Raw genomic sequence first — 27,407 nt, forward strand, 5'->3', positions numbered from 1 at the left:
TTGGAGTGCATTAATCTGGCATGGTACGTGACATCACTGTCACAGCTGCTTGTCCAATCCCGTCCGTTTCAAAAACCGAAGTAGTCCCTTCGTCGTCTTCACCTGCGATCAAGCTTGAGGTCTATGACTAGCCGTGTCTAGCCGCGTTTACACGAATGCGGCAAGTGTCGCATCACAATGAATTTCTAGAGTATCGCATCCATTTATACGGTGGGAATCTGAGAGGAAGGCGAATCGCATTGATGCGCCAGAGGGTAGATGGAGACGGGTAAGTCGACTCACGGCAGTGCGTGTTAACGCTGCTGTATCCCATTGGCGGAGCGGGAAGAAGTGAGACGGCCCGTCGGTGTGGGTCACGCGTGTTCTCCTCCACTCGATTAACGTTTGTTCAACGATAAGCGTTTTGTTGAAGGCGTGCAGCGCTGTGTCTGTCTCCTTTGTGCCTCTCTAAATTTGCCTTCTTTGACGAAGCAAGATGCAAATTGTATCCGCGCCTGCTCAAAACAAGGCATCGCCGTATACCCGTCGACAACGGAAATGCTTGGCGAGGGCCCGCACGTGTCTATGATTGACGAGTTGGCGCAGCCTTTCCTTGAGCAGACGCAGGTTAGATTCTGCGCCTTCCTTCTTTACCACCACGGTGCGACTTTCTCTTAGGTAAAAAAAAAATTAAATTATGGGGGTTTACGTGCCAAAACCACTTTCTGAGTATGAGGCACGCCGTAGTGGAGGACTCCGGAAATTTCGACCACCTGGGGTTCTTTAACGTGCACCTAAATCTAAGCACACGGGTGTTTTCGCATTTCGCCCCCATCGAAATGCGGCCGCCGTGGCCGGGATTCGATCCCGTTCTCTTAGGTAATAGCCGGTGTTTGTGCTGTCCTTTTTCCTTCCCACTTGTGTGCGTGTTAACACACCTTGCCTTTTAGTAACATGAGTTCCTACCAATTAGCTCGACTGTCAGTGGTTGTGCGGCAGGTTCTTTATTAATGAATTCTCAAGCGGTTTTCCTGGGCGTATCGCGCCCAGATGGGAACGACTAAAAAATTAGGGGCTTTGCATAGAGAACTTCCACATCCCTATAACGTACAAAAGACGCGTAAGAGCCCGCAATAAACTAATTCAAGTATGCCCCGCCGATGTCAGTGCCTCTCGGGAAGCTTAAAAATGTATTCGTTTCGCGGGATGAACAGGCAGTGCTAGTCCATGGAGCAGATCACGTGTCGTATAGCTTCAGGCGTGATAGTCTGACGCATGTTCAGTGCGCCCATTAAGTCGGTTTTTTTCTATAATGCCAATAGGCTGCAACAGCCCGCGGGGGCTTGTGTCCAGCGTATACGGGGAGGTACTCACTCGAACGATCGATTTCGGGGACGTCACATTTATGAAGAGCTAGATAAGGGCGATATGCAAAAACGCTCGTGTACTTAGATTTAAGTGCACGTTAAAGAACCTCAGGTGGTCCAAATTTCCGGACTCCCCCACTACGGCTTGCCTCGTAATCAGATCATGGTTTTGGCACGTAAAATCCCATAATTTAATTTCTTTCTTTTTTTCATTTGTTAAGAGAGCGTTGACTGGTTAAAGCCATCAAAAGTGAACGTGCTGAAACGATTGACACACGCTCAGTGATTGTTATTCCCACGCCGCATAGCTTTCGAGTGCATTAAGTACAACCATGAACCATAGGTTTTGAGCTCAACGATGAAAGGGAGGAAAGTTGCCCGTCAGTCCAGTCATGCGCCGCACTATAGGTGCCAGGCGAAAGTGGTCGGTCAAGAGAGAAAGACAGAGAGAGAGAAAAGGCTCGGATCGAGGCTCACAAAATATGACCATAGGTATTGGACGTAATAAAGAAAAATAAAATTGATCAGAAACAATAGGCGGATCGAAGCTTGTCAAGCAAATAGCTTCCCGGTAGATCTACCGAGATCTGCTGGTGGGACACTTGTTGGTTAGCTTACTGGTTAATGATATAATGCGTGTGGGTGCTGTTACAAATGAAGATGCTGTACGGGCACGCTATGAATGTGACTGCTGTTTTAGTATAACTGATGCCGTGTTAAAAAAGAATGATGTCTGTACCGCTCCCAGAATCGAGAGTACTTAGATTCAATTCCGCCTGGTGCATATATATTATTTTTTTTATCCATAACGACGCTCACTATTATGGTACGAACGTTTTCGGGTATACACACAGAAGGAAATAAGCACAGGTTCTCGCAAGTACCGCGAAAGAAATGGCTGAAGCGTATAGGATTAGCTACACTTCAGTGTTGTGTGAAGAAGAACAGCTTGGGCAAATACTATTTAGCGCCCTACAACTGAACTTAATTAAAGGACGTCGTTTGATCTGCATCGCAAGTAGGCCATCTCCTGTAAAAGCACTCCGTGAGATTGCGTCATTTGTTTGTTTGTTTTTTCTTTCCTTCAAGAAGAAAATAGGCTGCAAAAATCCAAATCAACAAAAGGCCAACTCACACCGTCTCATTAGAAAGAAAGAAAGAAAGAAAGAAAGAAAGAAAGAAAGAAAGAAAGAAAGAAAGAAAGAAAGAAAGAAAGAAAGAAAGAAAGAAAGAAAGAAAGAAAGAAAGAAATGGATCCAACCGCGACCACGGCACAGCCTGATGTCGCAGCCCGTGGGGCTCGTGCAATCGCTGATGTTGGCTTGGTTTCATAGCACGTACGCTCGTAACTTCTTTTAAATAGTGCAATACAAACAAATGAAAGGCCAGAAAGGTTAACAAAAACAAAGAAAGAATCCAGTTTCCTGCCCTGCTCGGCGCAAAGGAAAAATGGATGTAAACAGAGAGGGAGAGAGAAGGCTTAGTTTCCGCAGTATCTGAATGAGGTATATATGGTGCCAGCCACCGCAGCACCATCACAATACCTCGTGCGTGCACTTCCAGAAGTCGCTTTGGGCTTCACCTTTTTTTTCTTTTCTTTCTTTTCTTCTTCTAAAGTGTCTGTGTTCGAGAGGACAGATGTGCGTGCATCTGGCAGTAGTGGTGTGGATAAGTTAGCACGCGCAAACACAGAGAAGGGCTTTGGCTCAGAGGTAAACGGTATCACTACGTTTAAACACACCGCGCCATCTCGATGTCAGGGACAGCTACGCTTGCCTGAACGTCCTGCAGAGGCTGTATTGCGTTCACCAGCCTGAATAAGTTAGTTAGTTAGTTAGTTAGTTAGTTAGTTAGTTAGTTAGTTAGTTAGTTAGTTAGTTAGTTAGTTAGTTAGTTAGTTAGTTAGTTAGTTAGTTAGTTAGTTAGTTAGTTAGTTAGTTATTGTGCGATTCCCATTGGGAATATTAGCAGGGTGCAAAATACATATCTAAGTTACAATAGGTTGCATTCATACGTCATGGCAGAGTAAATACCGATTACAGCAACCATACCTGTACTACTTTGCCACACCTTTATTTTTATATATCTTTATGTATTTTTAGACCTAGTCTGCCTATTCTATTACGTTTTATTGCTTTCTTAATAAGTAATTATTTAGACTTTATGCTTTTTCGTTTTTCTCTCTTATGTTCCCTTCGTATAGTACCTCGATCACCTGTACCAGCGTAATTCTTTCGACTGCACTATCTTCGAGATCGGCCTACATTTATAGACTGCATTATCTCGGTGGTCAGCCTACAAAAGAGGCTATAGAAACACGCGCAGCCGATACGAAAATAGTGGGGGCAACTCGCTAAGAAATGCATTGTCTTTAAAAAAAATTGGGGGAGGGGGGAGGGCACCCGTCCTCGCGACATCGTTCAGATTGGCGCGCACGTGTCTGTGGCTTCCACCAACGTCGTTTTGGAAGAGAAGTGTTCTTTCAGCGGCGATGCCGGCTTGTCACCCAATGCTGTGTACGCAATTCTCGGTTCGCACGCAACCAAAACACGGGACGTTCTCGCCGGGCGCGCGCAGGGCAACTTCCCGATGCTCCCGTACCGGCAGCGGATCCACCGGTTCTCCCAGCGCCACGCGGGCGTCCAGGACCTCGAGGCGCAGCTGTTCACCGCGAGCGGCGTGCCCCTGCGCGTGCTCGACCTGTCGCACAACCGGGTGCGGCGGCTGAGCGAGCGGCTGCTCGAGGGCGTGCACGGCTCGCTGCAGGAGCTGCACCTGGGCTCCAACCTGCTGGGCGACCAGCTGAGCCCCGTGTTCGCCACCAACGAGTTCCGCGCGCTGCGGGAGCTGCGCCTGCTCGACCTGTCCGACAACCGGATACAGGGCGTCGACTCGGCCGTCTTCAAGGGGCTCGACAAGCTCGAGGTAACCGACGGTGCCGTCCTGTGTGTGAACTGCTTTGCTGTTCTACAGCCGCTCGTAAGAGCACGCTAAACGGAGCATAGTTCCCTCGGGGGAAATATGCGAGATACGTGTAAGGCTTCTCATGTAAGAGAGAGAGAGAGAAAAAAAACAAGAGGTGAAAGGCGGAGAGGTCAACCAGATTAAGTGTCCGGTTGACTAGTCTGTAGAGGGGGATGCGTTAAGGGCAGAAAAGATGAGAAAAGAAGAGAAACTAAAAAAACTCGCATCAATTCGCCCACATTATAGGTTTTAGATCAGTCCCGTTCCTTTTATAGACACTATAGCTTCCCGAAAAATAAGTTGTTCTTGTTTAACTGTAGGCATATGAGAAGACATCAAAAACGACGCTTGGTATCGTCGAACTACGCGGCAATTACTGCATCTCCTCTTTCTTTTTTTCTTTTTCTTATATTCCTTGAACAAGATTGAAGGCTACGTCTAGGTCAGAAGAGTTGTTTCCTTTGGTGGCCTGTTGCAGCCTGTGCAGAAAGTTCCATATTTTTTGTGATGTTCTTGTTTTTGTTGTCGTTGGCATCGTCGTTGTCGTCGTCGTCATTGTTAGGCAAATGACAATACTAGGTTTTGTGGACGAGATGCTTATTGGCTCCCAAATTTAATTTCACCGCACGTAATCTTTGTTTCAACAATATAACACTGTGCAGAGGCCAGCGACATATGTATTGACAACATTGAGTTTCAATTAATTAATACCGTCTATACAGGCGCTAGTTCTCAGATGCTCGGTAACGTGCTTCCAGGACGTACGCGAACTATGTAAGAACTCTTTAGGAAATTTTTGTTTTAACTCAGTGCATTTTAGCGAGCTCTGTCGAAGAAAAGTGAGGGTAATATGAACTATATTATTTACTCAGCAGACTAGAGAAGATGTGCAAATTTTTTCACTATACTGTCATTATGTCTTTCACAAAACTTTCCGTAAGATTCATTTGGGTGTTTGAGTTCGCGATGACGAAAGACACGGTCGTGCGTCGGCGTGTGTATGTATGTATGTGTGTGTGTGTGTATGTGTGTGTGCGTGTGTGTGCGTGAGAGAGAGAGAGAAAGAGACAATCCTGGGTCAAAAAAAAATAATTTCTTAGGTTTGAACATCATACTGGCGTTAGAAAGCATCTTGCAAGATTCATTGATAATTCATTCACTTGCCATTCACTCTAACCAACAAGGGTCTTCATAAAGGTTTAGGACTCTAAGGTTGACTTCTTGAGGCTCGACCGGAAGCTATTAATCAGTGCGTGTTCAACGTTCTGGCCGCAAACGATTACCAGCTGTTCCTTTCTGTAGGTGCATTTGATTCCAATGCCAATGTTCTTGATTTGGCCATCAGGAGTCCGCAAAGACAGCGTCGAAGTTTATCTGCGTCGAGCAAGGTTCAGTGTGTCAGATGTCATGCCACTCAGGATTTCGCATCTATTCGAGCTCTTTTTCATGAGGTCAGTTCCACTTACCTGACGAAATAGCTTCTGCGTAGGGGTTTAGTCCAATAATAGGAAATGTTTCTGTATGGCCTAGTTGAAGAAGATAACTGCAGTTCTATCAACAATGGCCTGCTAGTAGGTTAAATTACCTAGATTATGCCCTTTTAGATTATTTGTTCTCTCTCTTGAGTTACACGAATTGTAGAGGAAAAAAGTAATTTATAGTCACTTTCACGTGTGATCCACATAAACACAGAAACACTATCTTTTGTTGGCACGCACTTAACGGAGGTCAAGACATTTATAACCGGTCAGCAGGCTAACTTTTGTTAACTGCCAGCTTACAAAGCCGAAAGAGAGAACGCGAATATAGTGAAGCCACTCTCCCGAATAAATTGAGGTCACTGCGTCCAGCTGGAGAAGCTATAACTATGAGGACGACCTACATCTCGATCTCGAGTGCGTATCGCAGACGCACTATCTCAGAACTTCCTCAATGCAGTCTTAATAAGCAAAAAGTAAATGAAGGCACTGACGTCGGAACGACGATTTCAAGCGCACTTAACTTGTTGTGGGTACGCTTCGCCGTGTAACAGACTGAGGTAATTTTACGTTGACGAAAAATGAAGTGGGGGTAAGAATGTGTTAACAAAAAACGAAGTCGTTATTACGAGACAGCGCTTCCCCGTTTTCCATTCACGTTCGAGAAGCGATCGCCTCATCGCTCGCTCGACGGGCTCGAAGAAGAGAAGCGCTTGCTAGAACGTCGCTTCGCTTTCCTTCCACGCTCGTCGCCGGCCGTCGGCGCAACAATAACGACTTCAAAGGGTGGCCCGTCTACGGCGCGCGGGGCATGCTGAAAGGCCCTGCACTGTCCGCGCGCCGACAGCCGTGCTGTGTTGCGCGAGACACGGATCACGTTTTGTCGTCGTCGCCGGCGAAAGGCGGTATCCGCCCATTGAAAGCCGCGGCCTTGTGATTCAACCGCTGCCGGTCAACCGGCCACCGACTACGTAGGGGCTGCCCCTTTCTATAACGCGCCCTCCTCACGTAGCAGCAGCCAGCGGCCGCGTCTCAAGGTTGCCGTCGTAGCATACTGCCCCCTGCGCTGCGCGGTTTGCGAGGCGGCGAAAAATTCCACCGGCGCGCATGTCCGCCGTGCGAAGCCGTGTACCTTGTGGCTGCACTGCATAGCTCCGTGTTTACTTGCCTGCACGAACAGCCTTTTCCTGAGACCTTTGCCCGGCGACCGCGTCTGCCCCCTTCCTACGCCTGCGGTGGCTTTGGGCGTGCGCTTTCGTGGGAGTGTGGGGTGTGGACGTTGGCGTTCGTTTATAACAGTCGTTGAAAGAGGGCCGAAATGCTCGCCTCCTTGAGTGGCTTTTCGGTAGGCAGTTATACGGCCAGCTCGACCGTGGTTAGTAATGTTGCCCGACGGGTTTGCATTGTTTTTCAGACAAGGTATTTCTCTTAGGGTGTGTGGTCAGAAGCACTCTTGCGGTTATGCGTCTATACGGGCTTACCGTGAAGAAGAAAAACAAATAAGCAAAATTTCTAGACTAACAGGTGCAGTATTTTATGCAGTTCTATCGTTTCCCCTCTTTGGGACTGAATTCCTTTGTATAACAGCGTTGAGGGGTCACACCCTCACCTTTATTGCGATAGCAATTATATGGACGCTCCAGGCACATTTCTGCGGTCGACGTTGGCATCGCCGTCGCCTTGATGTTCCATGTAAAGTACATCGTCGCCGCGCGCCGTATGCTGCATGTGCGAGTGAAAGCGTGCAATGGTGCGCCGACCATGGTGGCTCAATCTCGCCCGCGTAAGGGAGGATAGCGGGAACGAAGCGCGCCGTCTTCCGTCGCGTGCAAGGCACCGGGGGAGGAAAGGTAGGGTGGGAGGCGTTCTGATCCGGCGCCAGCTGCTTATGGCGCGGCCGCGCGCGTCTTTTTTGAAAGCTATTTTCAATGCATTGGACAGAATGCGTCGAGTCATGATAGCTCCGCGTGCACTGTATTCTCGCTGTGTTGAAGCAACAGGCAGCACGAACGTCAATTCGCTCGGTGTTGCTGTCGCGCTTTCTCACTCCAGCGTTTTGACAGTGAGTGTGCGTGGTCATAGAGTGAGGTGCGTTCATGTTTGCGTGTGCCCGCGTTGCACCATACTTGTTAACTTAGTTGGCGAATGCTTGCAAGTTTAGACAGCCGATAAAACTACCCTCTTTACTTCATACAGCTGTCTACTAATTTGCTATTGCAATCGGTGCTTTGCCTTTCAAGCGAAAGTGCGACTTCTTTCACGTTGGTCACCACACGATTGTGGCTTTCGGTGGCTGAAACAACAACAACAACAACGATGACGACGACGACAATGACAACAACGACAACGACAACAACAACAACAACAACAACAACAACAATAATAATAATAATAATAATAATAATGGCGTAGTTCCTGATAAATTAGAAATTTTGAAAGTCCAAACATACACTTTGCACCGATGATAGGGCGTTCTACGCGGACACTCTTAAACGTCATAAAATTGCCACATTTAACGGCCAGCCGCATTACATGAGGGGGCGATTACGGACCCGAAATTAGAGCTGCTGCCCGAAAGTGTTGCTATGATAAATGTCGTCTTTGTTACGCCAGCCACTCAGGAGCTGCGCTTGCACTTATGTGACACAGTTTGAGCCAGGGCGCCGAGCCCTGACATGTGCCGAGCTCTGATATGTTCCGCTCGCCGCTTCGTCCTCTTCTTCTCAGAGTATACCCACTGGGCAATCCACATTGTATCCGAAGACCTCGACACGCGAAATAATACGATAATCGGACTGCCCGCCACTATTACGTGCGCGCCGTTGCACCGTGGCCGAAGCCGGATCACTCGATTTCGCAGCATGCCCGTCACGCGAGCAATCCTCGAAGGGAGGAGGCAATAAAACGGCCAATCGGTTCAACAACGTGCAATAAGGCCCCGCTAAATTGCGCGTTCCGCGTGCGGTTGCCGCTCAAAATTTCCCCGGTCACGGCATGTCCTGGGCCGCCTCCAATCTCTCTGTGCGTGCATGCAGCGCGCTCCATCGTGGGCCGAAGCGATTTTCGTGCCCACTTGTCGGATTTCCAAGCGTGCATATGCCAGTCTCTTGCTCCGTGCGCCTGTCTAAATTGTCCGCGTCTCGGTCGGGGGCCTGAGTGTCTTTTCGTTTACGCGTTTTGTTTGGGACCCTCATCGGCTTCATGGTTTGATCGATTGAACCGTTGATTCATCCGTTTACTATTTTGTTGAGATATTAATCAGTTGATTGATTGATTGATTGATTGATTGATTGATTGATTGATTGATTGATTGATTGATTGATTGATTGATTGATTGATTTCAATGCCCCCAAGCAACCATGGGTCTATCAAACAGCCCGTAATATAGGGCTTCGGGTTACTTCAAACCATCTGCAGTTCTCTTTGTGCTCAGAAGTAGCGCGCTATGGATTCGCCGTGCATCCAAAGATCCGGCGTGACTGGGCTCCAAAGTTCACCCTGGCGTAATCCGTAAGTTCAAACTCGGGAGAGCTAAACAATTTTTTACGGGCTACTTAACCGCGATAAAAAAGCACGGCACCGCCCTTTACACAATTTATCTGCCCCGGCTGAAGACACTTTTTGTGTATTTCCTGCGCGAGTTAAAACGCGCTCGGCGCTTAAGTGGCGCGTGAAGCACACTCCTCGTGCCGAGGTATATGCACATCGACTGCGGTCAACGAAAACAAGCAACAGAGATGAGGTACCAACGCTATATATAAAAAAGTGTTTGCTAAGTTGTTCGCCGTTACGAGTTTCCCTCTTTCTTTTCGCTGTGAAGGGCGTGGACCTGACGCGGCGTGGTGCAAGGAAACCATTTCACGGCGTACGTCGGCTTCGCTCGTGCACTTGTGAAGATACAGTAGGAGTTACGGAACCGGTTGGTCTCAGGGGCCAGGACAGGCTAGAGGGGTAAATGGAAACTAATCAAAAGAAACCCAGATGTCTTTCTTCTTTTTTTTTTATGTAGACCTCCGCTGAGATCCAGCAACATCGTGGGTGTGGCATTGACAACCAATAGGCGCTGATTGTTGATTCGTTATGTGACAGCATTAGGGGGAAAAGATAAAGTGTCGGTCCTTGCAGTCAGGAAGCGTGGTATTACGCAAAATAAGGCAGAAAAGAAAGAAACTCTCATAAATTAAATAAGAAGTGGTTTCCTCCGCAACGAGGTATATATAGGCTGATTAACCTTTCATTAAAAATCATAGGGTGTGGTATAACAGGTGGATATGAGGGCTGCCGCTGCGAAGCGCATAGCGTGCGCTCTGAGCACGGTACACGATCTTGTTGTTGTTGTTGTTGTTGTTGTTGTTGTTGTTGTTGTTTCGCCGTCTTATGAATCACCGCGGCAGAGAATAGAATCATCCCCGCGACCTCATGCTTAGGGGCAAAACTCCACTGAGCCACCGCGACTGTTGCACCCTTTGATTATTGCTGCAGAAAAAAAATTTGAAGATGGAAACGGCCTTTATGTATAGCTCGACCTCTTTCTCTTTATTTAAAATATTTTTCAGTTCGCCTATTCGTGCGTGAGCCTGCCGATGCTCCAGAAATAATATGTTCTGTGATCAAACACAGAATCACTATGAACGATTGATTGATTGATTGATTGATTGATTGATTGATTGATTGATTGATTGATTGATTGATTGATTGATTGATTGATTGATTGATTGATTGATTGATTGATTGATCGCACTCAGAGATACTGCCACTACTCTCCGCTGACGGAAATCGAACAGACCATCTCCTGCTCGGCAACGGGGAGTCCTGAGCTTTACTGAAGCAATTTCACTTTCATCGTCATACGAAACAAAGTGACGATGTATTACAATGAACGAGACGAAAGCAAGGAAGCAAATTGCCTTTTTTTTTTTCAAACGCCTCGTTGACGCGGGATAACTGCGCGTTTTGTTAACACAGCGCTGCGTACGCTGTATTCTTCTCAAAAAAACCGCTCAAGTAACGCTAATCGTACCGCGGCTTGAGCGGAGGACGCCGCAAATGGAGCGCGCGACCTCGGAGGCTTTCCGAACGCAATGAGCTCGCCACGAGTTCGTGTATTCTCATCCCATTTGTCCCGCGGGCTTCGCCGCACGGCGCTCTCGTTTTCTCCACGATGATTGCTCGCGATGGCCACGCGCAGCACTTTGCGTCGTTAACGGGCGCCGGTAGCTGGGGGCGGGAAGATTTTTTTTGTTCTTGCGCTCACGTCGCCGGCCTGGTTTCATCGTCCCAAAGACTGGGCCGCGCACGCTGCTCGCCAGCTATGCACATTCACCGTTCACTCTCCTGCGAATGCACACACAGCTTCGCTTTGTACTCGCCACGGAAAAACGAATCTCTTTAGCCTTTAGAACGTTCGTCTAAAAAAAAATTTTTTTTTTGCTTAAGGTATACGAGCTGAACTTTCAACATACACACGAGTGTGCGGGAAAGACAAGTATATATTTAAGAACGATGTAAATAAGATGACGTAGTGCATACCCGGCATCATTTGCGAGCGTGAGTGTTAGATTTTTTTCAGTACAAACTTTAGCTGCGGGTTCAATTAGCGCCTCGCCTGTGTGTATCCTTCGTCTTCTGTCACGTCTACCGCGCTACAGTACATTATGGTCAGTCGATACCGCCTGGCCCAATTTTCTATCCTGCTAAATTAACTTCACATTTAAAATTTATGTGTCTGTGTGGGGCTATTTGATGCGGTTGTGAGCCATTTCCCACTCGGAAAGGAGATTTCAGACGCAGAGGTGTTTCATGTTTACGCCTCTCGCCAACTTCCTGTCCCATATCGTTTCACAAAGCGTAAGCCTTGTTACGTAATTTCGCATAAGCCCACGTCACTACTGGCACGCGACTGAATAATAGTGCCTGTTTAGCTTTGTACGCGGATTACCGTGCGTGTTGTCCGGAAAATGTATATCAAGCACACAGCTTCTACCGTGTGTTGGTTCATTGGCGAACGTGCGCATTTCTCCAGTTCCTGAAAGTAAACTGACCTCAGTGACTGTTTTAAGAGCTGATGCGCATCCCGGCAAGCGCACGCAGCTAGTGTTCCTTTCTCCTTCTCTCTCTTTTTCACTCTCTTCATTTTTGTGTACTTATCGCCCTTTCCTCGGTGTAAGGCAGCAAGCGAAACGTGTGCCTTGTTAACCACCTTGTGGAGGTGTCATCTTCCTTTACACTCCAAAAATCAAACAGACCTGCTCCACTTTGTAAAATCTTAAATAAGGAACATGACAGCTAAAATTTTAAATAAGGAACGCGCCATATATTGCAACCCAAGAGGCCCAACATCACTGGGGAAGTGTCTTGGTCTGGCGGCTTCGCAGAAGGCCTCAACACCGCGGCTGTTTGCACTGTGCATGTAGGTGAGGTCATTCAACGGACTGCGGCGCTACATACGCATACGAGAGCGAACAGACGTTCATGATGCAGAATAAAAAAACGCTGCCAAATGTCTTTGTGATGCTGTTCTCTTGAAGCTGAGTGTACAACGGTCCAGCCGTTGCCCCTTCCTTGCATCGCAAAACGTTCACGCAAGGCAGGATGACGGCGACAGGCGATTATCTTCCTCGAAAAGGGGGGGGGGGGGGGGGGTCCGAGCTCGCGACAGTAAGATGACCGACCCGTTGACCTGCGCTGTCCACGCGATCGATGCATGGACGCGTTCACTTGCCACAATGCCTTGCTCCACTTTTTCACTCGGCAATTGGCTACCATGACGTACAGAGGCTTAAACACTTGGCTCTTGTGCACTCGGTCTCACCGGTCGCGCGAGCATGCACTATTTTTCTTGAGGACAAGATAATCGCTTATGTTCTGGCAGGTGTGCCGAAGCTGTCCGATGAACTTTCATTGGTCTCTCTGGGCATATTTTAACAAGTACAGTCCGTTCTTGCTCTGTCTCGCTCCTACCCGTCATGGTATCCAAGTGACTATGGCATTGCGCTGCTTAGCACGAGGTGGCGGGTTTTGTCCAGGCAGCGCCGACCGCATTCCGGCGTGGGGGGCGAGCGAAGTATAAGAACAATTGTGTACCGTGCATCGGCTGCACGTTGAAGAACTCTAGGCGGTCAAACTATAAACCGCGGCGCCCCCCTCTACGGCGAGGCTCATAATCAGAACCTGGTTTTGGCACGTAAAACCCCAGAATTTACTTTTCTCTCTCTCTCTTATACTCATCTCTTGGAGCGAAGGTGCACAGAAATAGGAATTTACAGAAGCTTGATATATTTGCACTTCGCAAAGAAAAAAGAAAAAAAAGAGACGCTTACGAACGAGGACACTGGGGTCGAGTCGTACGCTCCAGGCAAACTTCCAAATGCGTGACAACAGCTTCGACCATTAACAAAAATTCTCAGTTAGGCGAGAAGCAGCCGATAAACAGCGTGCCTTAACAGCAATGTGTCTTTTATTCACATCTTCGCGCAGGGTGAAATAGTGCAACCAATCTCGAAGTTTCTTTTCGCCTCTTTGAATTCATACAATCATAACCTCGGTGGGGCAACAGTCAGCTCGAGAAACGTTCGCGTGAGTTTTCCCTAGTACATGGTCGCTCTATATTATGTTTTATGTTGTGCAGAGCTGACCTCACCGTTATAACGCATAATTCGTAAATACATCATGGACAAAACGACCATGGTACAAGGTTGTTCATTGGTATATCTAATCACTAAAGTTTCAACGCAAAACTTACGACTGCTCATTATCCTCCAATTAAGTTGGCCTATTTGCATCCTGCTATATCATCATCATCATCATTTATTTTTCCTTAAGTACCCCTGTCGGGGTATTACATAAGGGGGGGGGTTACAGAAGATAAGGATAGAAATAAAGATATGGTTACAATATGTTACAAGACTCAGCCTGTGGATTCGCATTAAAACAAACAAACAACAACAACAACAAAAGTCAAGAGGCACGCTGAATAGAATGCAAAAGCAAATCAGCAGAACAGTCACGATGTGAGATGGCAATCGCAAAAGAATGAAGGCACAGTATAGGTCATTATAAGGTTAGGGTTTAAGGTGATCAGTAAGCAGCTGCTTGAAGATAATAGGGTTGCGCTCATCGACAACTCTATCTGGTAAATTGTTCCACTCTATAATGGCGCTAGGCAAAAACGATTGATTAAAGGAAAATGTTGAACCATGCAAGTGCTGGATACTGCAAGAGTTAAAAAGGCGACGAGATGTACGGTTTGGTGGGATTAGAAGCCTTCCATGCAGTTCGGGGAAGTTACAATAAAGTCGCTGGAAAAGGCACAGTTTCGCAATTTTCCGACGCAACACCAATGGTTCGAGTCCTAGAGATGATTTAATCGCACTGACACTTCCTTCACGGCTGTACCTGGAAGTGATTAATCTAGCGGCACGATTTTGCATTTTGTATTTTATTTTGACCAAGATATTTTGTTCAACGTGCAAAGCAGCAATTATTCACTTATTGGAAGACTGTAATCATTGTCAGCTGCCTTTACCGTGCTTGGGCGGACAGATTCATTTTATATCCTTTTTCCCCTCATCTTTCCTTACTCTTCTCTTTCATGCAAGTGCAAAGTAGCCAACAACCCGCCGTGGTTGCTCAGTGGCTATGGTGTTAGGCTGCTGAGCACAAGGTCGCGGGATCGAATCCCGGCCATGGCGGCCGCATTTCGATGGGGGCGAAATGCGAAAACACCCGTGTACTTAGATTTAGGTGCACGTTAAAGAACCCCAGGTGGTCGAAATTTCCGGAGTCCTCCACTACGGCGTGCCTCATAATCAGAAAGTGGTTTTGGCACGTAAAACCCCATAATTTAATTTAATTTAATTAAGTAGCCAACTAGGCAGTTACACTGGTTAACCTCAGAGCGGCCTTCCATCTCTTATTTCCTCTCTCCCTCTCTCTTCTAATCACTGTACCACCATTCCATGTTAGTTTAAGCTCGCGCGTATTTTCCCTTTATTGGCGTTGATACTCGTTCCAAACTTCAAAAGTCGCCAGTATAGTATCTTTTTGTTGCAGGTTAAAAACAATAAATCAAGTAACACGCGCACGCGAGTGTGTTTATCTTAATTTTGTACGGACTGGTGGTTCATTTCATGTACTAAGTCCTAGAAACATCTGGCCCGACGCTTTCCAACATCGGCTTCAGTTTCTAAAGCTCCTCGCCGCAACATAATCCTTCCGCGATCTCCTTGCAGGCGACCTCCACGCGATAAGTGCGACTCAATCGCGAGCAAACGCATCGGCCTCCGCTGCAAATCGCTTGGAGGGACGCGTTCGCCTCGCATGCATGCAGCTCGGTTTCCTATCGGCCGGACTTTGCATAATCCACTTTTGCGAGCGAGCGACCTGCGGCCTTGCAATGTTTGCCGTCACCGCGGCCCTTTTCCGCACAGGCTCGAAGTCGTTTTGGCCAGAAAAACTGGTTTAACTACCATAGCGTGACACCGTAAGTCTGTCCTGAACGTAATCGTTAGACAAGCCTAGCTGGGCTCCCTGAGTATTCCACAATATCTGCATGACGTCCACTCTCCGTTTATATCGTGTTCAGGGGCACTTTACTAGCCTTTATTGCATTGTATAAAGCATAAGCGACTTTGGTTTCACGAAGAATTTACTTAAGAAAATGAGGGTTCTGATTTGCTATATGCACTCGCGTAGAATAGCCACACTTAACATCACCAGTAATTTTGGCTAGACTATCACGTCTCGTAATGCAGCGCAAGAAACTAATCTTTATGCACGAGAAATTAAACGCTTAAGAAGTGTCAGCAATGTGGGCTTTCATTCGTTCCTCGTTTCTGGGTACGGTGACCGTTCGATATGAGAGCTTGCGATGCTGTTACAGCAAATGGGTTCATAGCCGGGCGAACCGCTAAGTCTTCTGATTGCTGAACCGTTGAAGTCTGCGGGTCACGCTAAATCAGAAGCTGCGTTTCTGCCAAAATTGTTGGTCTGCTAATTCTGTAACTTATTGTTGTAGATAATTAGTGCAAATAAGCATGTTACCTCCTACATTCAACGTTACATTTGGGCTGGTATGATTGTAATTGTAGAGTGTGTGTTATTGATTAGAAATGTGCATGCGGACATGTAGAGCTTACATAGTGTATTTTACTATGTGCACATTGTGTTTTGCAATATGATTTCCTGCTGGAGAGAGAGAGAGAGCTAGAAACAAACTTCTATATATGCTTATGCTATGCTATGTTATGTTATATGCTATGATTATATGCTCTAGATGTCAGTCTGGCTCTTCGGCTGACATGCTACTCCAGGTGCTGAATGATGATTATGATATAAGCACGCTGATATAAGTACAGGTACAGTGATAAACACGGTATGGTATGATTGTATTCGTATATGATAAATACCTGATTGCATATGCACATATGGGCATGCAGAAACTTCAAAGTGTGACTGACTTGAGTTTAAGTACTTGCGTACGTGTCTTTGCGCATGCATGCATGCCAGCATGTAGATAACGCATATAGGTGCCCAAACATATCACTACAGCATAATTCCTGCCAACCTCAAAAACAAGCGATGTTGCTCAGCATAAAGGTCCCACTCACATGTACACGCATGCCTGAAGCGCAATACTTGCATTGCTGCTGCATACTTTTCAGCGTGGAATCCATTTGCGGGGCTTTGTTCTCATCCACACAGTGCATATTGCCACCTTGGAAGAGAAACGTGCGGCGCCTGACTGGGCCGCTCGTTTCAAAGGCGCATAGTGGCACCATATATTCGAGAAGGCTATGTGTGTGCTTACGTGGGACGAATGTCGTACATACATCTGTTTTCATTTCTCCAGGAGTTAGCGTCCAAGCGCTGTTATCGCACACTGTACACGGACTCTGGCTTTAGATTTATAGCTATATAGAGATAAGGAGCAATTATCTTTTTTAGCAAATTATCGGACGTTCGTGGTATTCGTTATATCCGAGCAATACATGGATATATTCGTGACCTACTTGTAAAGTATGCATCGTGCAGCAAATAGTTTCGTAAGATTTGCCGCTAATTCACTCCTGAAAGTTTCACATGTGCCCTGCCACACATTTTGCTACACAGGACCGAAAATTGGCTGCTAGAAATTACTTCATGTCTTGTGTCTCGTCTTTTTATTGTGCAGGTGCTGAACATCAATGACAATGACTTCGAAGAAGTACCGGCATCGAGTCTGGTCGACCTTCCCGCCCTCACATGGCTCAGCCTCGACGGGAACCGCATACCCGAGCTCACCAAGGACTCGTTCCCACCTTTGGAGGCGCTGCAGACATTGAACCTGACCAAAAACATGATATCCCAAATCGAAGAAGGCGCCTTTACCAACATCCCCAGAGTACAGGTCCTCTACTTGGGCTCCAACAGAATAAAGAACCTTCCCGCCGGTGCCTTCGACGGGCTGCAGCGTTTGACCACGCTCGATCTGTCCAACAATTTTATGGCCCACATTCCCACCACGACTCTGCGTCGGTTGCCCGCTCTAAAGATGCTTACGATGAGTTCGAACAAGATTCGTTCGTTCAGCGGAGCGGCGCCATCCGACCTCAAGGGGCTCGAGTACCTCGACCTGAGCCGCAATGAAATATCGCAGATCGAGCCGGGCAGCTTCGATGGAATGAAGAGCCTCAGGGCACTGAGGCTTGGCATCAACCAGATTCGAAAGGTGGACGTCGCAACCTTCAGAGGTCTGGTGAGCCTCGAGGCCATCTACCTGGAAGACAACCAGCTTCTAGTCTTTCCCTCTGCATTGCTCGGCTCTCTGCCACGACTTCAGAAGCTTCACCTGGACTACAATCGGATAGCTGTGCTCTCGCCCGGAGTACTCAGCGCTGGTGTCAGCATCCGAGAGCTGTCGCTTGCGTACAATCTGATCACAGAGATTCCCAACGGCACCTTCAGGGACCTACAGTTCCTCGAAACGCTCAATCTTCGGGGCAACAAATTGAGTACAATTTCTTCGGGAAGCTTAGACGGACTGCGGAACTCTCTGATGGCGTTGGACCTCGGTGACAACGTAATTGTCTCGGAGGACCTGAAGCTCGAGTTCCCCAACTTACAGTTATTAAGTCTCGGCAAGAACAAGTTGACCTCCATACCAGCAAACGCATTCTCTACTCTCAAGAAGCTCAAGAGAGTGGACTTGAGTAACAACCAGATTCGCTACCTTCCTGCGGGTCCCTTGGCGGCACTCCGCGAACTGCAGTTTCTCGATCTAGCCTACAACAGCTTGACGGACGTGAAGATAGGGGCGTTGAATAACCTCGTCGAACTTCAAGAACTTACGCTCAAGAGTAATTTCATCAAGGACATGAACACCATGGCCTTTCTTAACCTTACGCGTCTGAAGACGTTGGATTTGAGTTACAACAGGTTGACTGGAATACGAACTGGCACTTTTGATCAACTCCCCGCACTAAGGAGGCTTAAGATCAACAACAACGTTTTGAACTCTTTCAAAGCTGAACTTTTCGCTAAAGAAACTTATATAGAAGACCTCAACTTAAGCCATAACCAAATAGCTTACCTTTACCCCGATTCTTTTACTATGCACCCAAGGCTTCGCAAGCTGGACATCAGCCACAACAAACTGTCTTTTTTCCCGAGCGAAATAATTCGTTCTATTTGGTCTTTGGAAGTTCTCAAACTCGGATACAACAAACTTCACACGCTTGAAGATTCGGATTTTGCTGACTTGCCTAGGCTCAGACATTTGGATCTTGAACATAACCAAATAGGTAGTGTAGGTGACAGGGCCTTCCAGAATTCGACCCAGTTACGCTATCTTGAGCTTCAGCATAACCAGATCTCGCACCTTGGTGATAGGCTGTTTCAAGGAATCAGCCAGCTGAACCTTGATCTCAGCTACAACCACATGAGCTCGCTTTCTCCCGACGTATTTAGTCGACTTCGAGACTTTAAGCTCGAAAGCATCAACCTGGCCCATAATGAGTTTAGCACCTTCCCAACCGTAGCTTTGAGAAAACAGTATTCGTTCTTAGAAAAGGCTAACTTCTCCAACAACCACATTGAAGACTTCCCTTCGAATGCAGATGTTCTCGTAAATATCAAAGAGCTCGATGTGTCGAACAATCCTCTTACTACAAACGCTCACCACGTTTTACTCGCCGAGCCCAAAAGCGTGCGTTTTCTACACCTGGCGAATACCGGCATACGGAGCTTGCCGCTGATTGAAAGCCCGTTCTTGAGGCTTCTGAACTTGTCCGGAAACAGAATATCGGCGCTATCGCCCAATAACTTTCAAAAAACTACCCTCCTAGAAGTTCTAGACTTGTCTGGCAACGGAATACCAAATCTCAGCATCGCCACAGCTGGTGCTTGGTCGAATCTGAGAAAACTGAGAAAATTAGACCTTTCAGACAATCCCATATCGTATTTGGTAAACGGAGACCTTCAAGACCTGAAAAACCTTGACGAGTTTAACTTCTCGCGGCTTCCAAGACTAAACCACATCGAGTGCGAAGCTCTGAATCCTTTGTCCAGGCTGACTAAGCTAAACCTATATGGGTACGGGAACTTGCAGGCTCTGAAGACTCGAAAGTGCCTAGAGCCTTTCGAAGGCCTTGAGAGCCTCGGTATAGAAATTAAGGACAACTTGTTCAAGGATCAGCTCCAGAAAGTGTACAGCCCTCGCTTGAGTCACCTTTATGTGACTGGAAAAACCATAAACGGGCTGTCCTCGAGTGCATTTGCCGGGATACGCGGCCGCGAGTTGCGGGTCACCATCTCCGACACGAGCATCGCCGACCTGCCGACGACGATATTCCTGCCCCTGCCGCTGTCCACTAAACGCTTTGTGAACGTGAACTACAACCAGATCAAGCGGATCAATCCTCAGCTGCTGACTGCGCTGTCCAGCAAGCAGGCCTTGTTGAAGATCGAAGGAATCCAGCAGAACCCTATCACGTGTGACTGCAATCTGATTCCACTCTGGCGATGGATCCAAGATCACAAGACGACGCGCGAAGACGACGACGAGGGCAACAACGCAGCGCTCATCGACCTGGCGTGCGCCGAGCCTCACCACCTGAACAAGATCCTCGTTGTCAATCTGCAGATGGACGACCTCTTCTGCGATGATGAAGCCAATGAGGAGGAGAACGAGGAGATGTCGGCCACGTCCAGCCGACTCAGTAAGGTAACCACAGCTGAAGGTGTGCCAACGACGCGGACCTCCACCACGCCGAGCAACAACAACATCGTCCGCAAGACCTCGCCTCCCCATCGGAAGGAACCCGACATCATCTTCGAAGCGCCAACGACAGCGCGTCCCCGCCAGTCGAACGGCCAGAGCGTGCTCACCAAGGTGGACACGATGATAATCGGCATCGTGGCGGGTGTGGTCGCCTTCGTGTGCATTCTGATCATGGTGATCTGCATCGTGCGATTGAGGCGCTCGCGGCCGCACGGCCACTACGCGTCCACTACGGGGCCCATGCCCATTGTTAACGGGCACCCGGCGAAGTGCACGTGCCTCAAGCCGCCGCCTAGCACGTGCACCTGCTTCCCGCCGTACGCGGTGCCCCTAGCGTACCATCCGGGCTCGAAGATGATGGGCCCGCCCTCCATGTACAACACCATGTCGCGGTCTACGGCCTACTTCGGGACATACGAGAGCGACGTCGACCACCGGTGATGGCGCTCCATTGCGACGACGCTGCTTTGTGGGTTTGTTCGGTGTGAGACTGCGTAAGAACCAAGCCGCCAGTGCTTATTCCGCATGCGTTTAGCAAAGGAGGCGGATAACCCACGTTGACGCCGCTAGCTCATGTGCGTTCTGTGAGACTGCAAGAAAATCAAGTTTCCGGTGTCTGCTGTGTGCGTGTTTAGCAAAACCGGCGGAGAACTTGCTATTTGTAGAAACATCGGAGACCTGCGCGCATGCAAGACTCTGTGGATGTGGATGTGACTCTGTTACATGGACCACTTACATTTGATGAAGTGGAAATATTCTATATGATAGGAGCACTTTCTACAGCAGGAACATGTACGACACGCTTTACAAGCAGCGACGTATGCAGCACAGTGGCCTTATTTTGTAAAGATTCATTAAATTTTCCAATTTTAAGTCTTTATTAACCGTCACCTCGAGTAGCCGATTCTGGCGACCGTGCTAATAACTAAGGATGATAACAATGGAAAATTAACTGGCTCCTTACAAAATACGGCCGCTGAATGGAGTCGCTATATACGTGCATTATATTGCCCACGCTGCCTTCGCAATCGCACACATTCTGGCTTCAACTGGACTTGCCACAGCCTTTCAAAGCAAGCCGTTTGCAATCTTTCGTTCTTCAATGAACGACCAATGGCGTAATACTTTCTGTGGCTAGAGTACAACATGCCGTACAAGACTTTCATAGAAAACCTAGTTATGAACACTATCTCAGATCAGCGCTCGACACTCCCCAGGTTTTACCAGGCATTCGGAAGAAAGTTGGTGCCCTAAGAATTTGTGCATCGAAAAGAACGCATACCAGGTGTTTCAGCGAACACTTTCGAGAACTTCAAAAATCGCCCGTGGCAGATAGCACAACTTTAATTCATAAGCTGGTTTACTCGAATAGGCGGACATTACTTGTAAAAAACAATTGAAATGCATAATCGACTTATTAACAATAATTTACTCATTAAGTTTTTAATTAGGCCCATATTGCAATTTACACATTCAAGCCGTGGAGTTCGCAAGGCAGATCCACTTGGGGCGAATACTCTGGATGACACCTGTTTCCAGATATAAATTCCCGAACTTTGCGGAGAAATGCATTGGCGTTCCAGTTACTTTTGTGTTTGGGTGCATAAAACGACGTTTTGATAGGAAAGTAACTGGAACGCCGATGCATTTCTTCGCAAAGTTCGGGAATTAATATCTCGAAACTGGTGTCGTCCCGAGAATTCCATCCAAGTGGATCCGCCTTGCGATTTCCACGGCTATAATTTGTAAATTGCAATATGGGCCCTAAGGCTAAAACTTAATTAGTGGATTTTCATTAATTAGTCGATTATGGATTTAAATTTTTCTGCAAGTAGTGTCCGCCACTTCAAGTAGACCACCTCATGAGCTAGAATCGTGCTATCTGCTACAGGCTACATTTAATAATTTTTAAAAGTGTTCGCTGAGACACCCTATATGTGTTTGTCATCAGGGTTTTTCTCTTTTCCCCCGTCTGAATCCCTTCCATAAGTGTAGAATAATAGAAAAAGAATACCCTTTTGTTATGGCTTATCGAGCAGTACGGTCACTTGGAAGCCCCGAAAACGTGCTTATAAGTACGTCGTCCATTCGTTTCTAGTTGTTTGTTGATGGCCTTTAGCATTCAAGCAGTGACAAAACATACCTGTCTTTAATGATGCATAGAAAATTTTTTTCCCTGGCACAGGTTACGTTAGACCTGCACGATTTTATATCCGAATGTCGGGTGAACGGTAGAGATAGTCCAGAACATTCTTACGTTTCACTTGCTGTGTAAGCTCTTTCCGAATGTACGTTTACCTTAACGCAGACAAATATGCGCATTATCTTTTGGTTCAATGAATCACGCGCGATGATAACCTTGACGAATATACGTTGCGGAAAAAAATTAAATGCCGCATTCAAGGTGTAGTATATGAAGCGTATATTCTGGTGCGTCTGTGAGCTCTACCTCTTACTGATAGTCCTAGTGAGTCCTGCTTGAATACTAATATAAAGATTATGCGTGCTCAAGTCAAGCTTCCAGTATGCTGCAGTGCATGGAGCACTCTCGCGGCATTGTAAATATGTGAATAATGTGAAATCAGCTTCGCTCACGTGTCAAAGATTATTCGCATTTTTGTGTGTTTTGAGTTTTAGAATGCCTTCTTCAAGTTTACGTTGCCAATAACACTTTATTGTTTAGTTGTTTGTGAGAGAGTTCAACGATCACGCTATTTAGAAAGCCATAACTCGCTGCTGCCCGTCGTAAATCAAAAGTTTACTAGTTACGTCGTTGTTGAACCGAGTTTGGTTATAGGTTGTGTGAAACATCGTTACTGGCATTCTTTGTCGATGCGTGCCACTATTTTAGTTTGCATAGGACGCATTAAAGTTGTAATGCAAAGCCATGACTGTTCCTAGATCTATCTATCTATCTATCTATCTATCTATCTATCTATCTATCTATCTATCTATCTATCTATCTATCTATCTATCTATCTATCTATCTATCTATCTATCTATCTATCTATCTATCTATCTATCTATCTATCTATCTATCTATCTATCTATCTATCTATCTATCTATCTATCTATCTATCTATCTATCGTTCTTTCTTTCTTTCTTGCCGGGGTGTACACAGAGTGAAGTACATTTGCTCGTTTCGCTCTTGCCTATTTCGCCTGAGGGAAACTGGCACGGGGTCGGGTGCTCCCACGCGCATTCGCTCTCGTTCGTGCCCTCAACGATTCTTCCCAGCTTTCGCAAACTCAACAAAAGGTGACGCCAGGGCGGCGCTACTGCCGGCAAGTGTTGCGAAGCTGGATTCTCCTCTATAACCTCATTTAGGGTTACCATTTAGAAAATTTTCGCCACAGGAAACAAAGGTAAGCCAAATAAATTCGCACGTCCATGATGGGATGTGATGTGCTATCTATATGCTTATATGTCAATTGCACTCCGTTTTAAAATGTTCCCGACGGATCAACCCAGCAAAGGTGACACTGCGCGGGATGCGTGTATTAGGATGTATCTGCTGCACGAAGAATGGCTGGCTGCTGGACTAGATGGAGCGTGCTTATTTTGCCATAGCAGTGCCACACAGGAAGCAGAACGCACAAGAAGGCGGGACGGGTGTTTATTTACAACAAAGGTATTAATGCGGGGCCATCTTGTCTGAGTCAACCCAGCTTTTGTCGTGTATCTGGCCGTCCGCGTGTGCCGATCCCAAAAATAGTGCTGTCTAAAATAAATCGGCCAGTAAAAGTAAAGAAACGACGGTTTGTACAGTCATCGTACATGGCTTCTTCCCGAATTAATAGTTTTTTACTCCGAAAGAAAGTACGTAGAACTGCATAATTAATTGACATTTTCTCTTGAGAAGCTGCTTTGCATCAAAGGCCGGACAGCCCTTGCTCTAGATCTGAGGTCGCACTTATAGTGTGAGGATCCGCTCGAGTACGGTCCCGCTCTGACATCTATATAAACTTTTTTGATTCATAACAACAATTATCTACCAAACCATGCATGCTTCGCATTACGTAGATGTCCACTGCAGTTGAGTCTGCTTAATTTTTATAACTTCCAATTTAACATGTAATTAAGCATCGGGCATTCTACTACTGTGTTACTGTGTCCCCTTGACAAAATAAATCTCATAGTGCACGTTAAGCTCTGCAAAAGCTCTCGAAACTGAAAATTACTGTCACATTTGCGTTGAGAATTTTAAGTGGCAGCAGTGTGACAACTGGACCGTACACTCTACATCCGAGCAGTAAATCTGTAGCCATACATGGAGTGGTCCGAGAACTTTAGAAAGAGGCTGTACCAGTCAACCAGCCTGCCATTTCCATGGGCTGCATATTGCGATAGCGTCGTTATCAAGTGAAGACGTGCTTTGGCGGTTGGGTACGTTCTGGTATTGGCTTGACAAGCTCTGAAACAAGATGGGGGAAGCATTTAACGTTATCGAACAGGATCGCTTGTGCGAGAGATCATTAAATTTGTATCGCGGCTCTTTCTTCAAGACTAATCAGTGCAGCGAATAAGGCAAGATGGGAATGAGAAGGAGGTGTAGGGTGTTGGCTGTAGGTAACTGTATACAGTTTTGCGATACCTAATTGTTATTGATTGGTTTGACCGAGCGGCGACTACTTATTTAAAAGCGACATACATATTTTAAACGTAAAACATTTAAAATGCTTCATGATGGACCAGCATTCAGAATCTTCATGAGATGAGTCAACCAAATGAGAATCGAGGTATGCTCCAAGACGAGAGCAAATTTCCGTTGAAAATATTTTACAAACTCTGATGCCTCAACAATAGCAAAGAAATATGCCCTCGCAAGAGAATCACCTGTGGAATCTATCGCTTCAACACCCCTTTCTCCGCTCAGTAGACTCCGTCCTAAAATCAAGACTTCCACATCAGTTTCCCCGTCACCTTGATAATATACATAATCAACTTTGTCTGAACGCCGCATTCAATTCTACCGCCGTAGACTAACCACGCGTCAACCTGTATTGTGGTAACTGTCACGCTTTAAAAACTGTGGGGCACATTTTGTTGGAACGTTCAGGTTACAGAGACAAGAGATCTTGTTATTTCAGTAGAGTGGGCTGTTTCCAAGAAACGACTAGATTTATGAAGTATACTCGGTCCCGTGCCTTCTCGTCATCATCACCATCATCATCATTTATTATTCCCTTAAAGGGGTATTACATAGGGGGGGGGGGGAGGGCAGTACATTTACAGAATACACTAAAATTGGTCGCAAGGTCTGTGAGGGGTGGCGCTGGCTAACACTTCCAGGGTTCTACTAGTACACATAAATACCCAAGAAAGTGGATGGGGAAACGGCGCCGCGGTAGCTCAACTGGTAGAGCATCGCACGCCAAATGCGAAGGTTGTGGGTTCGGTTCCCACCTGCGGCAAGTTGTTTTTTCATCAGCTTTATATTCCATTAATCTATCGTTTCTTTATTTCATTTATTAAGCACAAGTAATTTCCCCTATGTTGTCCTTGGTGCCAGTGTTTGTTGGCTTCTCATGATATGACTAATAAAAATCGGGCCCCTCGGTTAACGCCTTTTCTTCTCGTTTACTAAAATTGGTCAGTAATACAAAGTGGGGAAAAACGTGAGAAGTCATTGAATGAATGAACTCAGTCAAAAAACAACAGGATACATATGGTCAAACAGGGATCACTCAGGCATGCTAGGAAAAGAATATTACACAGCATACACACGGTGGAGCGAAAGACAATCCAAGAACGCTTGGTACAAAGAAGAAAAATTGAAAAACAAAGCATGATCGAAATGAACAAAAACAAAAGGTGAACTGTGGTTAATACAACAATTACATAGGTTGTGTGGATAATAAATCACGAAATCTTACATGATCACATTCGAGCGCGATCAATTTGGATAGTTTATTCCATTCCGCTATAGCAGCATACACTAACGCTCAATGAATTGAAAAGGCGACTAGAAGCGCGGATCGGCGGGAGAAGGAGCGTACCATGTAAATGTGGAAATGTGTAGTATATACTGTGAAATAAACGCAGTAAGGCAATTTGACGTCGGTATGCTAGAAAAGAATGACTAAGGGAGTTCTTCATTTTACCGATGCTGTGCTTGTAGTCATAACTGGAACATATAAATCATGCTGCGCGGTTTCCGACTGCTTCAATGGTGTTAATGAGGTAAATTTGATAGGGGTTCTTCAACACGAGACTGCTCTGTGGTAGCCGCTTCAAGCTATTTGTCGTCTCTTTCTTTCTGCTTTAGAGTTATCAAGTGTCCTTGTCTGTGCTCGTGGAATACTTAGCTGCTTGCTGGACGTCATCATGCAAGGAGAACTGGCTTATTCCAGCTGTTGCACAGACACACTAGCTCTTTTGCAACGTCTCTACTGAAGGCTGGATGGTGGGGTTCTAGCAGCACAGACGGCTTTTTGGCATCAACCCCGGCTTTATGCCGATTGTGCTCCGGGTATGCACCGATCGCAATTCAATTGTAATCCACCGATACTAGTTTAAGTGTTCGTTTGCCAGTCAATCTACATTCGCGGTGTTGAAAATATGTCATATTGTGTTGTTTTCCTGCCAAACAGAGTTCCATGCTTGGTTTGCCGCTCAATTCCGGCTTGCCACAGCCGAGAATATTGTGTTTTCTTTCTGGCACCTTTTCTGCGCGTTACGGTGCAGCCTCAATGAGTCTCTCATGACTAAAAAGTGGAAAGAATTATCTTTCGAACGAGGGCATTTATTCTGCATCAAGTTTATCTCGTGCTCCGTGGCCGCGTTTCGACAGCAGTGTTCACGAGCGCTCACGACGGCAAGCATTGCCAAGCAAGCGCCACCGTCGTGTGAAAAAAAAATACAACTTTCTTATTTTATACAGCGTACATAGTAACCAAACTTGGTGAGAAGCTTCTTTATCAGTTGAGGAATTTAAAACATAAATATAAAAATGCGAATTATTGGTAAAAATTGCAATTTTTGTTCAGTCAAGGAAAGCCCTTTTTAGTAAGCAACACGTTGAAGGAAATGAACGCGACAGGACAGGGCGCCCAGCTTTGTGCGCTTTGTCCTGTCTTCTTTTCCTTCAATATTTTGCGCACTGAAAAGGGTTTTCCTTGTCTGAAGTAATATTTCACCAAGCAGCCAAAGCACCCAACCTCGTGCGGTTTTAGCCACTCTCGCTTGACACGTGTGCCACCTCTCTCAGAGGAAAAATATCTTCGTCTTTTAGAGCAAGAGCAACCTTTGGCAAAGGTTGTCACTGTCCTGAAGTTTACCGTATGAGTTTAAAGAAACTTAGGTGCAGAAGCCTTGCTGGATCTGTAAAATCGCGTTTATAGCTTCTTGGGAATATGTGC

At 46.5% G+C, this 27,407-nt stretch overlaps 1 protein-coding gene and 1 non-coding gene across 6 annotated transcripts in view; both read left to right on the forward strand.

The window, feature by feature from the left end:
* LOC139059240 (chaoptin-like) overlaps positions 1-22,933 on the forward strand; it is a 133,062-nt gene extending 110,129 nt beyond the window's left edge. For all 5 annotated transcript variants that reach the window (XM_070537390.1, XM_070537387.1, XM_070537388.1 and 2 more), the window contains 2 exons: positions 3,924-4,271; positions 16,959-22,933. In XM_070537390.1, coding sequence (XP_070393491.1) covers positions 3,924-4,271; positions 16,959-20,486 — 3,876 coding nt within the window. In that variant the 3' untranslated portion in view covers positions 20,487-22,933. The remainder of the gene's footprint in view (positions 1-3,923; positions 4,272-16,958) is intronic.
* A 2,454-nt stretch (positions 22,934-25,387) lies between these two features.
* Positions 25,388-25,460, forward strand: TRNAW-CCA (transfer RNA tryptophan (anticodon CCA)). The gene has a single exon. It is a non-coding gene; the product is annotated as a tRNA-Trp (tRNA).
* Positions 25,461-27,407: the final 1,947 nt, after the last annotated feature.

The sequence above is a fragment of the Dermacentor albipictus genome, chromosome 4 (genome assembly GCF_038994185.2).
Source record: "Dermacentor albipictus isolate Rhodes 1998 colony chromosome 4, USDA_Dalb.pri_finalv2, whole genome shotgun sequence".
Taxonomy (NCBI): Eukaryota; Metazoa; Arthropoda; class Arachnida; order Ixodida; family Ixodidae; genus Dermacentor; species Dermacentor albipictus.